The sequence below is a fragment of the Hyla sarda genome, chromosome 1, assembly GCF_029499605.1.
Source record: "Hyla sarda isolate aHylSar1 chromosome 1, aHylSar1.hap1, whole genome shotgun sequence".
Classification (NCBI taxonomy): Eukaryota; Metazoa; Chordata; class Amphibia; order Anura; family Hylidae; genus Hyla; species Hyla sarda.
In genome coordinates, this window is record NC_079189.1 from 485,814,895 (window position 1) to 485,828,092 (window position 13,198).

The 13,198-nt window shown below is 42.3% G+C and overlaps 1 protein-coding gene across 1 annotated transcript in view; it reads right to left on the reverse strand.

Moving 5' to 3' along the window:
* Window positions 1-466: 466 nt before the first annotated feature.
* The window catches only part of SNX2 (sorting nexin 2), a 63,540-nt gene continuing 50,808 nt past the window's right edge, over window positions 467-13,198 (reverse strand). The window contains exons 13-15 of the mRNA XM_056537345.1: window positions 5,507-5,587; window positions 5,312-5,383; window positions 467-957 (exon numbers count right to left, since the gene is read on the reverse strand). Coding sequence (XP_056393320.1) covers window positions 907-957; window positions 5,312-5,383; window positions 5,507-5,587 — 204 coding nt within the window. The 3' untranslated portion in view covers window positions 467-906. The remainder of the gene's footprint in view (window positions 958-5,311; window positions 5,384-5,506; window positions 5,588-13,198) is intronic.

Sequence of the window (13,198 nt, forward strand, 5' to 3'; positions counted from 1 at the left end):
TTGAGGCAAGCATGCTTCCCCATGTACCGTGTGGGTATTTATGGACTAGGAAATACTGCATCATCAGAGTGTGCCATACCACTGTCCAATCCCCATCTGTAATACTCGAGCGCCAAGTGGCTCCCAGACTGTCAGTCTGACTCCTGAGGGTATTATAAAGCTTGGTTGTTTAAACTAGCCTAAGGTGCCACTAAAGGTATGCCTAAAATATGCTTGTGAAGCCCTAGTGCACGGTGTGTGCAGCTTCACAAGCATATTCTTGGTGACAGTTTCGCTTTAAGGTTGCAGCAGAATAAGTGATTATAGGTTTCCACTACATTGCTTGTTTTTTGTCGTTCTCAGAATATTGTGAAGGCAAAAATTGAAATAATGCTGGTGGACAAGATGTACAGATTAACCATCTGAACTCCATTAAAGTAATTTCAAAGCAGCTTCCACAAACCAGGCACAAAAGAAAAAGTGAGCATTTCACAAGGAATATACCTTTATTATAATAATCACAAAATCATAATATCTGTACAGGAATGTGTAAGTGAACACTTATAAATGCAACAAGAATTTGCTTCATAAAGATAAGGTAAATATCATTTGACGGAACTGATTTTTCAAAGAAAATACTTCAAAATAAAAACTTTTCTTGCTTTCATCTGCACTTGATAAATGCAAAATATTAAGACACATTAGTGTTCAATTCAGCAAAATATTGCAGAATATCATGCCACAGTCCATTGGAATGGGTCAGGACATGCAGCACTCTTATTAAAAAGCAATAGTATATAAAAAGAAGCCACATGTTAATAAAATATAGAGTGGTTTATCTTGATATTTTCTTTGATTTGAAACACAATTTTATTGTGGAATGCGGTGAATGTCAATTGATGATCTGAATGTGGAATAGTCTTCATTCTAGGCTATAGCTTTGGCTTCAGGTAGAAATGCTTCCCAATATTTTATAAGCTAGAAGGAGAAAAAGAGGAAAAAAGACAATTGAACGCTTTATTGCGATATGTAAATTCTAAGGCAAATCATAGCTTCTAGATACAGTCATGGCCGTAAATGTTGGCACCCCTGGAAGTTTTCTAGGAAATGAAGTATTTCTCACAGAAAAGGATTGCAGTAACATATGTTTTGCTATACACATGTTTACTCCCTTTGTGTGTATTAGAACTAAACAAAAAAAGAAGGAAAAAAGCAAATTGGACATATGTCACACCAAACGCCAAAAATGAGCTGGACAAAATTATTGGCACCCTTAAATTTATATTTGGTTGCACACCCTTAGGAAAAAATTAACTGAAATCAGTCGCTTCCTATAACCATCAATAAGCTTCTTACACCTCTCAGCCGGAATGTTGGACCACTCTTCCTTTGCAAACTGCTCCAGGTCTCTCTTATTGGAAGGGCGCCTTTTCCCAACAGCAATATTAAGATCTCTCCACAGGTATTCAAGGGGATTTAGTTCTGGACTTATTGCTGACCACTTGAGAACTCTCCAGCGCTTTGTTCCCATCCATTTCTGGGTGCTTTTTGACATATGTTTGGGGTCATTGTCCTGCTGGAAGACCCAAGATCTCGGACGCAAACCCAGCTTTCTGACACCGGGCTGTAAAATACGACCCAAACTCCGTTGATAATCCTCAAATTTCATGATGCCTTGCACAAATTCAAGGCACCCAGGGCCAGAGGCAGCAAAACAACCCCAAATCACCAACGAACCTCCACCATGTTTGACTGTAGGTACTGTGTTCTTTTATTTGCAGGCCTTATTCCATTTTCAGTAAACATCCGGACTATCCGGTTGACACCTTTCATCAATTTTTCTCTTCCGTCCACGCCCAGGGAGATTAGCTAGAGTGCCATGGGTTGCAAACTTCTTGATAATGTTGCGCACTGTGGACAAAGGCAAATCTAGATCTCTGGAGATGGACTTGTAACCTTGAGATTGTTTATATTTTTCCACAATTTTAGTTCTCAAGTCCTCAGTTCTCTTCTCCTCTTTCTGTTGTCCATGCTTCATGTAGCACACACAGACACACAATGCAAAGACCAAGTGAACTTCTCTCCTTTTTATCTGCTTTCAGGTGTCATTTTTATATTGCCCACACCTGTTACTTGCCCCAGGTGAGTTTAAAGGAGCATCACATGCTTGAAACAATCTTATTTTTCTACAATTTTGAAAAGGTGCCAATAATTTTGTCCAGCTCATTTTTGGAGTTTGGTGGGACATTATGTACAATTAGCTTTTTTTTCTGCCTTTTTTTGGTTTAGTTCCAATACAGACAGGGAATAAACATGTGTATAGCAAAACACGTGTTACTGCAATCCTTTTCTGTGAGAAATACCTTATTTTCTAGAAAAATATGTCAGGGGTGCCAACATTAACATTTAAATGATTATCTCATAAATGAAAAATATTGAGTTATCTGAAATAAGAACATTCTGTAGTGGTTACTGTTAAATTGTAACTAATGTCTATAAGTGTATCTGTATTACACCTGTAGGATCAAGTTCTAGCCTTGTACAGGTAACACGTCTGTAGAGGAGGACACCTGATATTATCAATACAATACACATTCTTAACAATGAGAAACAATTCAGTAACTACAAGAACACTGTTAAAAACGTCTGTAGAGGAGGACACCTGATATTATCAATACTATACACATTCTTAACAATGAGAAACAATTCAGTAACTACAAGAACACTGTTAGAATTTAGCTTCAGTTGGGAAGTATACAGCCTAATGCTTTATTTTGCTATGTTAACCTCCTGAAAAACGTCTCCACAGCCGTAAAGATACGTGCACACAGAGCTGTTTATCTATCACACCTGGATGTATCTAATGTACATTAGCAGGAAGCCTTGGCATGTTACATTGTGTAGAAGTGGCACCATGTCACTGAAGTTCAGCACCCTTTGACATGAAAAGTTTGGACTCTGCATAAGCTGCAGCCCCCTTTTTACATTTAAATCTTTCATAGGGCTTGCGTGACAGCTCATTTCTACTGCTGATCATCTGATCTCAGGTACAATCAAATCAAAGTTAATAAAATGTAAAAGGACACTTTATGTCTGTATACTCTAACAAGGCATATAGGCAAAAAGAGGCTGCCCTTAACCTTAAGGTCCAACCTACTTTGGGTCTTAGTAGAGTTTGCCAGAAAGCACTTATTAAAGGGGTACTCCAGGAAACTAAACCCATAGCCCATCCTTTCCCTCTCACCAACCTATTTGTCTAAATATCATTCATTAGCTATATAGACAGTTTCAGCTGTCACTTACATGCAGGGTGTGAGAGAAAGAAGTCCTATTCAGATTCTGCTTGTCTCTGTGTAAACCCCTCACTGAGACCTAGCCCGCACCCTCCTGCACGACAATTGCCACGTGATGTCTGGCTTCACAGCCACAACTTCCCCTTTCCCTCCCTCTCCCTGTGTAAAGACCTTGCCTGCAGAGAAGCCAAGTCTCCTCAGCACATACTGCTGCTCTTTTCCTGCTATAGATCTTACCACTGACTGCTGCCATTCAAAGCATAGCATGATTTATTGCTGTGGGGGGGGGGGGGGGGGATAGTTTAAAACAAAAGACATGTCATGTGTGCTGCTAACTGTTAACATAGCACAGATAGTGAAAGCAATTGGCTGGCAGCCATTACACAGAGCTGCACTGACTTCTGGGAGTTGTAGTCTGGGCTGCAAGCAAGGAAAAGGAATATAAAGGATACTACAGGGGCCACAAGAGCTACCAAAACCACTTGGATAACTACAGGGTTCACAGAACAGGTATTGTGGTGGCTTTGGGGCATTTTTATTAACTTTCCCGGAGCAACCCTTTAACAGTACATTACTGCAGGGGGAGCATCATTCGGAGCCTCACTAGCAGAGTACCCGGCAATGCCCAGTTTTTCCTACTTGATCCTTGCGGGGGGAAAAAAAAAAAGCAACAAAAGCATGAAGCTTTTGTCCTCATATCCCGACCTCCTGTGCCGTCCATATATCCCGACCTCCTGTGCCGTCCTCATATTTTGTCCTCATATCCCATCCCCAAATATCGTCCTCCTATGCTGTCCTCATATCCTCTCCTCATATATTGTTCTCACCAATTAGACTGAGTTGTTGTTATTATAAGCCAAAATTGTGGAGTAAGGTACCAGAAGTCCCATATATATTTACTATATACAAAAACCCCATCCTTCACATAAGGGGGGAGGTTAGGGTTAATTTATCCTATATTTGTAGTTGACATAAGTCACGTGACCTAGTATTATATATTATCAAAATATCTCCAGCCATTTGGAAGTTATGCTGGAACATACATTTCCCATAGACTTGCATGGGACTGTAAACAAAAGCCCTGATGCTCCTAGGGTTAAATAACTATCCTATATTTTTAGTGGACATATAAGTAACGTGTACCAAGTTTCATGGAAAGATCTTTAGCCGTTTGGAAGTGATGCTGGAACATACACACACATTTGCTCAGATTTATCAAACTGTGTGAGGAAAAAAAAAGTGGAGTGATTTTCCCACAGCAACCAATCACTTCTCAGCTTTCACTTTACCACAGCTCCTTAGCTGAGCTGCGATTGGCTGCTGTGGGAAAATCCCTCCACTTTTTCTCTCACACAGTTTGATAAATCTGGGCCATTGAGTTTTATATATATGATCACAAGAATAGGAATCCCATGTCTAAATGGAACGGTGGTTGGAGCACGTGTACTGCCACCCCATTCAATTTAAATCACTTCCACAGAATATATATATATACGGAAAAAAAAAAAGGAGAAGCATGCATGCCCAACTGCATCTCCAATCAAATAGCAGGCATGGACTCCCATTATTATGGCTGGTCGGGGTCCCAGCAGTGGTGCCTTTAGCCTTTTCTGTGACTAGGTGATCACATGGGAACACAGCTTCCCCGTCTGCACATTTCCCATGATATGCCTGTATGTCATTAAGCCTTAAATGTAAGACAATTCATGATGCACAAGTACATCATTGTGTGTTAAAGCAGTATTCCCATTGAGGGCACCCTACCCTTCCAAGTCTGCTTGTGGCAGCCAGACGCGGCTGGGGGGCCCTTGGTTTTGGGATAGGTGCTAGTCCCAAAGGTGGGACCCGCATCTAATAGACATTAATGGCACATCCTGTGGATAGGAGATGAGAATACCTTTTTAAAGAAATAAGACCAGAAGCAACCTAGTAATTAAGGTTACAGCAAGCTCCTAAATTGTAAAATTCTCCAACATAAATGGGATAACAGATCTTCAATATCATATAAAAGAAAAGAAATGATTAAGATTTATATTTACCTGTTGTTGTGTTTGTACTAATGATTCTAAATACTTGATAATAACAGTTTTAAAGTCTTTCACACGTTCTTTCTAAAGGGATAGAGAAAAAGGAGAAGGGTCTATTGTAACATCTTATACTATATGATTTAATAATGAAAGAATGTGTGTGTTTGGTTTATAAATTAACTATAGGACCTGAAATAACAAATATACCTCAAATCTTCCTACTTCCTTGCGAATAGTTTTGGAGATCTGTTCAAAATCTCGTTCTCCTTGTTGAACTTTTTCTTCCAACTGAGAAGACAAACAGTAAAATGCAAAATAACCTTCTGATTAAATATTGTAAAATATTTACAGACATCTGACATGTGCCTCCTAAACACCCCAGCATGTTGCAGTAGAAGGCGAATTAAAGACACATAGAGGTAAAGAATCCTGCCAGAGATTAAATTGCTGCACTGGCAGAATCTTGGAGAATCTTTAAATTTCTTAGGCTGCATTCACACCTCGTTTTCACTGTACGGTTTTAGGTCCGGTCACAAATCCGGATACGGGTAAAAAATGAGCCAACTGGAGTCACCTTTCGACTCCGGTCAGCTCATTAAATGGATTTCAGTGCCGGTCCGGCTGGGGTACGGGAGCACCCCGGTTTTCCCCTCCCCCAGCCAGATCCGGCATCCGTACAATGAAAATGAGGTGTGAATGCAGCCTTAGACACCCGTAATTCATCCTCAGGTTGGTCACATAGATGTAAGATTTAAACATTTGTACAAACATTTTAAAACTTTCTCAAATGAAAATACAATCGACCGCCATACGTCATATGCTAGTCTGAACCCGTCAAGTATGTTGTATGGAAAGGAAGGGGTTGAAATATAGATATAAAATATGATAATCACCACCATATACCTCATTGTTCTATTTAAACAATGTGTAAATGACCAAAGACCTCTATGCTTACAAGTAGTGTTGTCAGCCTAAGTGAGGAAAGAACAATAATATCATAGGTAGCAGATACAGTAAGTAGCACCTGGCACTGCATTGTCTGGACTCTATGCAATTATTTTAGCAGATTAACAAATGTCCCGATTGGTGCAGGGGCCGCTGTAGTGGTGGGGGTGCTCATCGTAGAACACACACAACGCTGCATTCAATGATGTATGTATAGAAGAAGGATAGCACTCACCACACCACTTCTTTCTTGCTTATTCTTTGTTTATAAACACCTCAGAAGAAATAAATTCCCTGCTGTTTTATTCCGCTGAGATGTTTATGAACTAATAAAGAATAAGCAAGAAAGAAGCAGTGTGGTGAGTGCTATCCTTCTATACATACGGTACATCAAAGAACTATAATATATATAGGACACTTACATTCTTTAAATGTAGATGTTGTAGAAAATATATCCCATATGAATTGCTTGAATTTTTTTTATCATATATCATATATCTCTCTCTCTATATATATATATATCTCTATATCCATCCATCTATCTATCTATCTATCTATACCGTATATCTATATCTATCTCATATATCCCGGCGTACAAGACGACTTTTTAACCCCGAATTTTCTTCTGAAAAGCTGGGGGTCGTCTTATACACCGGGTAGTGAGGTCCGGGATAGGAAAACTTCTGATTATCTGCCCAGGCCGGCTCCTGTGTGCGGCTGCAGGCGGGGGCTGGCCAGAGCAAGTAAAAACTAATACTGTATACTAAAAACCAGGGTGCCTCCAGCTGTTGTGAAACTACAACTCCCAGCACAGCAAAGGCTGTCTGGGCATGCTGGGAGTTGTAGTTTTACAACAGCTGGAGGCCCCCTGGTTTTTAGTATACAGTATTAGGTTTTTAGCAGCTCTGGCCGGCCCCCTGCCTGCAGCGACACACAGAAGCTGGCCCGGGCAGATAATCATAGGTATTCCTATGCCGGACATCCCTGTGTCCCGAAAAATCCTTTCTGGACATAAGGATGTCCGCCGGTAACTTACCATTCGCTGGTGGCGCGTGTCCTCCTGCGATCCTCCTTCGGTCCGGTCCTCCTTCTCTATGGTTGTACGCACGGGACGTCAGTGACGTCACGTGCCTACAACCGTAGAGGCAGAGGAGCGCAGGACCAGGAGGACCGCACGAGGACGCGCGCCGACCGGGGCCTGGTGAGTGACCGGCCGTGCTATCTTAAGTGATCCGGTCACCGCTCCCCGGTCCCTGCACCTACTGCTATGGTCCATAGGCCATAGCAGTAGATGGTGACCCGGGCCGGAGGAGCGGTGATCGGAACACTGTGGGGGCAGTACAGACATACAGCCTGCAGCCATACACTGTATATGGCTGGAAGCTGTATGTCTGTTGGGGGGAGCTTCGCAACCTAATGTGGGGGGGGGGGGGGGGAGCTTCGCAACCTAATGTGGGGGGGGGAGGAGCTTTGCAACCTAATGGGGGGGGGAGGAGCTTTGCAACCTAATGGGGGGGGGAGGAGCTTTGCAACCTAATGTGGGGGGGGAGATTCGCAACCTAATGTGGGGGCAGCTTCGCAACCTAATGTGGGGGCAGCTATACTGCCTACCTAATGTGGGGGGGAACTATACTGCCTACCTAATGTGGGGGGGAACTATACTGCCTACCTAATGTGGGGGGGAACTATACTGCCTACCTAATGTGGGGGGGAACTATACTGCCTACCTAATGTGGGGGGGAACTATACTGCCTACCTAATGTGGGGGGGGGGGGAACTATACTGCCTACCTAATGTGGGGGGGGGGGAACTATACTGCCTACCTAATGTGGGGGGGAACTATACAGCCTACCTAATGTGGGGGGGGGAACTATACTGCCTTCCTAATGTGGGGGGGGGAACTATACTGCCTTCCTAATGTGGGGGGAACTATACTGCCTACCTAATGTGGGGGGAACTATACTGCCTACCTAATGTGGGGGGAACTATACTGCCTACCTTAGTTGCGGGTAGTCTTATACACCAAGTCATCTTATACGCCGGCATATACAGTATATATATCTTTTTATGTAACAATACTGACAAAATGACACTCAATGCTACAATTTTGTGAGTGCATAGCCTGTATAAGTGTTTAATTTTGCTGCCCCTTCAAACTAACTCAACACACAGCCATTACCCCTTTCCACAAATGGACAGATATATACGTAAATTTTTGCAGTGCCTTGCCACAAATGGACGTATATATATATATATATATATATATATATATATATATATATATACGTCCATTCTCGTGGTGATCGGCTGCAATGTATTGCTGGGCACCCCACACAACTGTCAAGAGCTGAGCTGTGCGCCGATCCTTACAGTTAACCCCTTAAGTGCTGCGGTCAGTGTGACCACAGCAACAATCGGGATGACAGAAGGAGGGAGCCCCCTCCGTTCTCCATCAAGATTCTGTAATGAGATCACAGGGTTTTGATGTTACCATGGCAACCAGAGACATCCACACAGCCTCTTGTTACCTGGCTGCGGAAGCCGATCAGACTCTGCCCTAGTCTTATCCGCTATGCGTGTCAGTGTAACACTGTCAGGCATAATACACTGCAGTACAGATCTGCACTATAATGTATTATTAGTAAGTCTCCTAGTGGGACAGTAAAAAAAAAATAAAAAAGGAATTAAATAAAATGTTAATCCCTTAGCTCCTTTCCGCCCTAGGACGTAGGCATACATCCAAGTTGCTAGCTAGTTAGTGCAACTGGACATATGCACGCTGCACAAGATCGTCAACGGGACCCAACTGTCAATCACAGCTGAGGTCCTGCCGCAACTGCCGAGACCGGGATCGCGCAGGACTCAGCATCATTAACCCCATAGATGCAGTCATCAGTCCTGGTCACAGAATCTATGGGGTTGACAGGGGGCTCCCCTTGTCCACCAACGGCGATCCCGCAAGGCGATCGTGGGATCCCACTGGTTGCCATGGCAGCAGGAGGCCAGCCTGTGAGGTCCAGCCATAGGCCACGGGTGGACTGAAGTATAGTAGAACCTGTAAGAAGTGAAATATATAAAAATAAGTTTTTTCAATAAATTGAAAAAATAAAATAAATGCCCCTTTCCCAATAAAACCCTATATTATCACCCCAAAAAAAAATAAAAAACTATACCTAATCAGTATTGCCATGTCTGTAAAACCAACAAAAAAAATGCAAAACGCAGCAGTCCACGGGAAGGGGGCTTGTCGACCACCGCACGAAGCGGCGGCTGACGCCCCTCAATACACTACTCTATGGCACAGCCGGAGTGCTGCCTTCGGCAATCTCTGGCTCTACCATGGCGCTGTATGGAGGGGGCGTGTCGGTCGCCGCTTAGTGTGGTGGTCGACACATGCTATCTGGCCGGAGAGCAAGGGCCCCGTACAGGAGATCACAGGGGGCCCCAGCGGTCGGACCTCCCACGATCTGAAACTTATCCCCTATGCTTAGGATAGGGGATTAGTTTTTCAGGACTGGACTACTCTTTTAAAGAGACACACATTAAACACTGTTATACAGGCTGTGCACTCAAAGATGTGACGAATGTACTCACTTATGTGAGATACTGCATATATAATATGGTGTAGCAGGCAATGACAATCATGAACAACTCATACTCTGACCAGCACATAGACAAGAACTGAGATATGTATATGCAAGAACAATCAGGGGGGGGGGGGGGTTCCATTTTTGGCCATTTTGAGTTATGCTGTAATATATTTATCATTGTATAACTATTGTCAGCCATTAAAAAGGATAAGGTCCATGCACACATTGAACACAATATATAAAACACTTTTTTTTTTTTATCAAATACACAATACTTTTCAGGAAGGGACATAAAAAATTGCCTTAGGTTACCATTGCAGCAATATCATAGACTCCTTATTCAATGATTAGCTGCTCACCACTTCATAATCCATTGGCAAATTTGTGAAACAAATCCTACTAGTGTGTATTTAATTATTACACTTCATATTATGCAAAAATAAATAAAAATCTAATCAGCAGCAAAATCTGCAGCAATATATTTTACTTCTGATTTGTACCTACTTGTTGAACTCCACAACAGAAATTGACACATTTACAAAAATCTGTGTAGAAAAAAAATAATTGCCAGGATCCGCACATGTCAACTCGATCCATGGTACAGTAACCTTTTGCATCGGGTAAATCTGACTAGTGTGATTTTACCCATAGGCTGCCTCCACCATGTATTACACTATTAACAGTTACATGAATAAGGCAATATGGTTATATATAACTATATATTAAATATACAATTGTGTGGGTACAAGAGGAACCAGCAGCACATCCTTTACAAGTAAGTTTATCAAACTATTCAAGAACCATCCAAAAAGAAGAATCAAATAAACGAATGTATTGAGTCAGATGGTACATAACCGCAGTAAAACCTCTTTTTGTGACGACTACCCAAAATTGCACATAAAAAAGTGGTCTATAAGGGGGTGGTTTTCTCAAAAAATGCATAATTGTGGAACTGAAAATCTTACAGAAATTCTTATCTGAATAAGGTGGTCTTTTGGAGAGGTTTCACTGTAAAATGTAATGTTATAATAGTACATAAATGTATAATACGGAATAGCCACTGTACTAAAGACATCCATCTAGTAGCACGTTGCACCTCCTTGGGCCTTCAAAACCACATCAATTTTTCCTGGCAGGGATTCAATCAGGTGTAAAAAGTGTCCTGCAGGAATATTGGCACAGTACTGCTTCGAACAATTGCCACAAAATAGATGGCAGAAGGACTTAAAGGGGTATTCTGACCAAATACATCGTATCGCCTGTCCAAAAGGATGGGGGATAAAATGTCTGATTATGGGGTGCCCACCAGTGGGACCCCCCCCCAATCTCCGTGCAGCACCCGCATTCTATGTAGGGCTGCATCTCCAGTTTCGAAAACCTCTGTTTCTGGGACTGGAGACGTGATGTCACGCCCAGCATCCTCATGATGTCCATAAACATGGATGGAGAGGGCGTGGTGTGACGTCACAAGGGGGCATGGTGTCACGTCCCTCCTCAAGTCCTGGAAACAAAAAGGTTTTCGAGACCGTGACGGGCCCCCCGCGATGAGACTTCTTATCCCCTATCTCTTTGGATAGCGGATAAGATTTATTTGGCCGGAATACCCCTTTAAACATCAAAGGACTGTCAGAGCAGCAAGGGTAACTTGCAGGTATAACTTTGTCATGTCCCTGGAACAAATCAATGGCTATACAACCCTTATGGTGTTCTACATTGTCCTGCTGAAAGTGACCTTTTCCCAGAGGATAAACAGATGTTGTGAAGGTTATAAGGGAAAAGTATGTATCGGCGCTCTTGGAGGTATATACAATAAACTAACTGATATATCACTTGTAAGTTGAATGTAGAAGGTTCCTACCAGATCAGCATTAGAGGTGCGGCACTGTGTGATCCACCCTCTTGATAGCGATGGCGATAGTTGTACCACTCCGGTATGAAGTTCCGTTTACTTTGTTATATTCTGATATCCTGCGATGATTCTGATAATTGAATGGAGCTTGAGTAGTCCTATAGCATATGCGATGCAACAGGACAGCAGGGAGCCAAACGCCGGGAGATATTGCTCCGGCTGGAAGCGTCTCACGGCTTGCTTCCCCGCTAATACAGCGCAAAGACGTAACCCAAAAAGCTAATAGTGACGTCACTACTGGTGAAGCCTAGGGCCAAAAAGGATCTGACGCGTTTCTGAAAGTACGCTTTCTTTCCTCAGAGATCAATGGCTAGACTAGATCACTGCTATTTATACTCAGTTCTTCTCTTCTCCATCAATCATGCAAACAAAAATATGTATCTTCCTTCCATTACATAAATTCCACTAACTGCTAATTGTACCTTGTATAGAGGAATAAATCAGCAGTGACTGTAAAAAAACGCACCTATATTGGAATGAAGTGTGAACAGCTTCCAACCAAAATTATTTCCAAAAATGAAAAAAATATATATATATAAAAAAGGGAATTGCAAAAAAGTACAAGAAAAATGAGAACACTCTTGGAGCCATTTTTCTTGTAATTTTTTGCAATTCCTTTTTTATATAAAAAACCGATCTTAGCCAGTGCTATATTTGTATATATAGATTTTGTGAAGGGATGAACTTGACTGCCACAATGATTGGATAAGCCCTACTGTCTAAACTTCCATCCAGAGGTATCAAATGACGCCCCCCTCCACCAGCCTGAACTATCAACAGCAAGGCTTCATCGATTCATGCTGCTAGTGCCAAATTCTAACCTCCTATCAGCATGATAAAACAGAAATCTGGATTCATCTCACCAGGTGATATTTTCTCACTGCTCAGATTTTTTTGCTCTGTTGCCCACTAAAGTATTCCTGTTTCCTGTGGACCTTAATGACACTGGATCTGGGCATACGCTGTGATAGCCGATCTATGCTAAGGCATGACTAGTTGTACGTTCAGACACTGTAGACAAAATTTGGTCAAACCTAGCTGACTCTCCAACATGTATGGCGGTGTCTTGACAGATGTTGCAGAAGAGAAGAGTCAGGCATTTTAACTGTCTGTGCCTTTTGTTTTCCAGAGAGAACATATGAATGTTTAGTTATGCCTAACATTCATTTGTGTACAGAGATAGACAGCTATTGAAAATGTATGGCCACCTTTAGCTGGAGCACCAGCATTGTATTTGGCTGCAACTTTGTTGGCCGTGCCCTACCTGTTCATTAGAACCAATATAGACATTCTCTTCTGTCGACAACTTTGTTAAAAGGGGTACTCCACTGGCCAGCGTTTGGAAGTAAATGTTCCGAATGCTGTTTTCGTGCTGTGGGGCTCGGCCGTCACGCCCCCTCCCATAGACTTGCATTTAGGGGGCATGGCCGTGATGTCACGAGGGGCGTGGCCGCC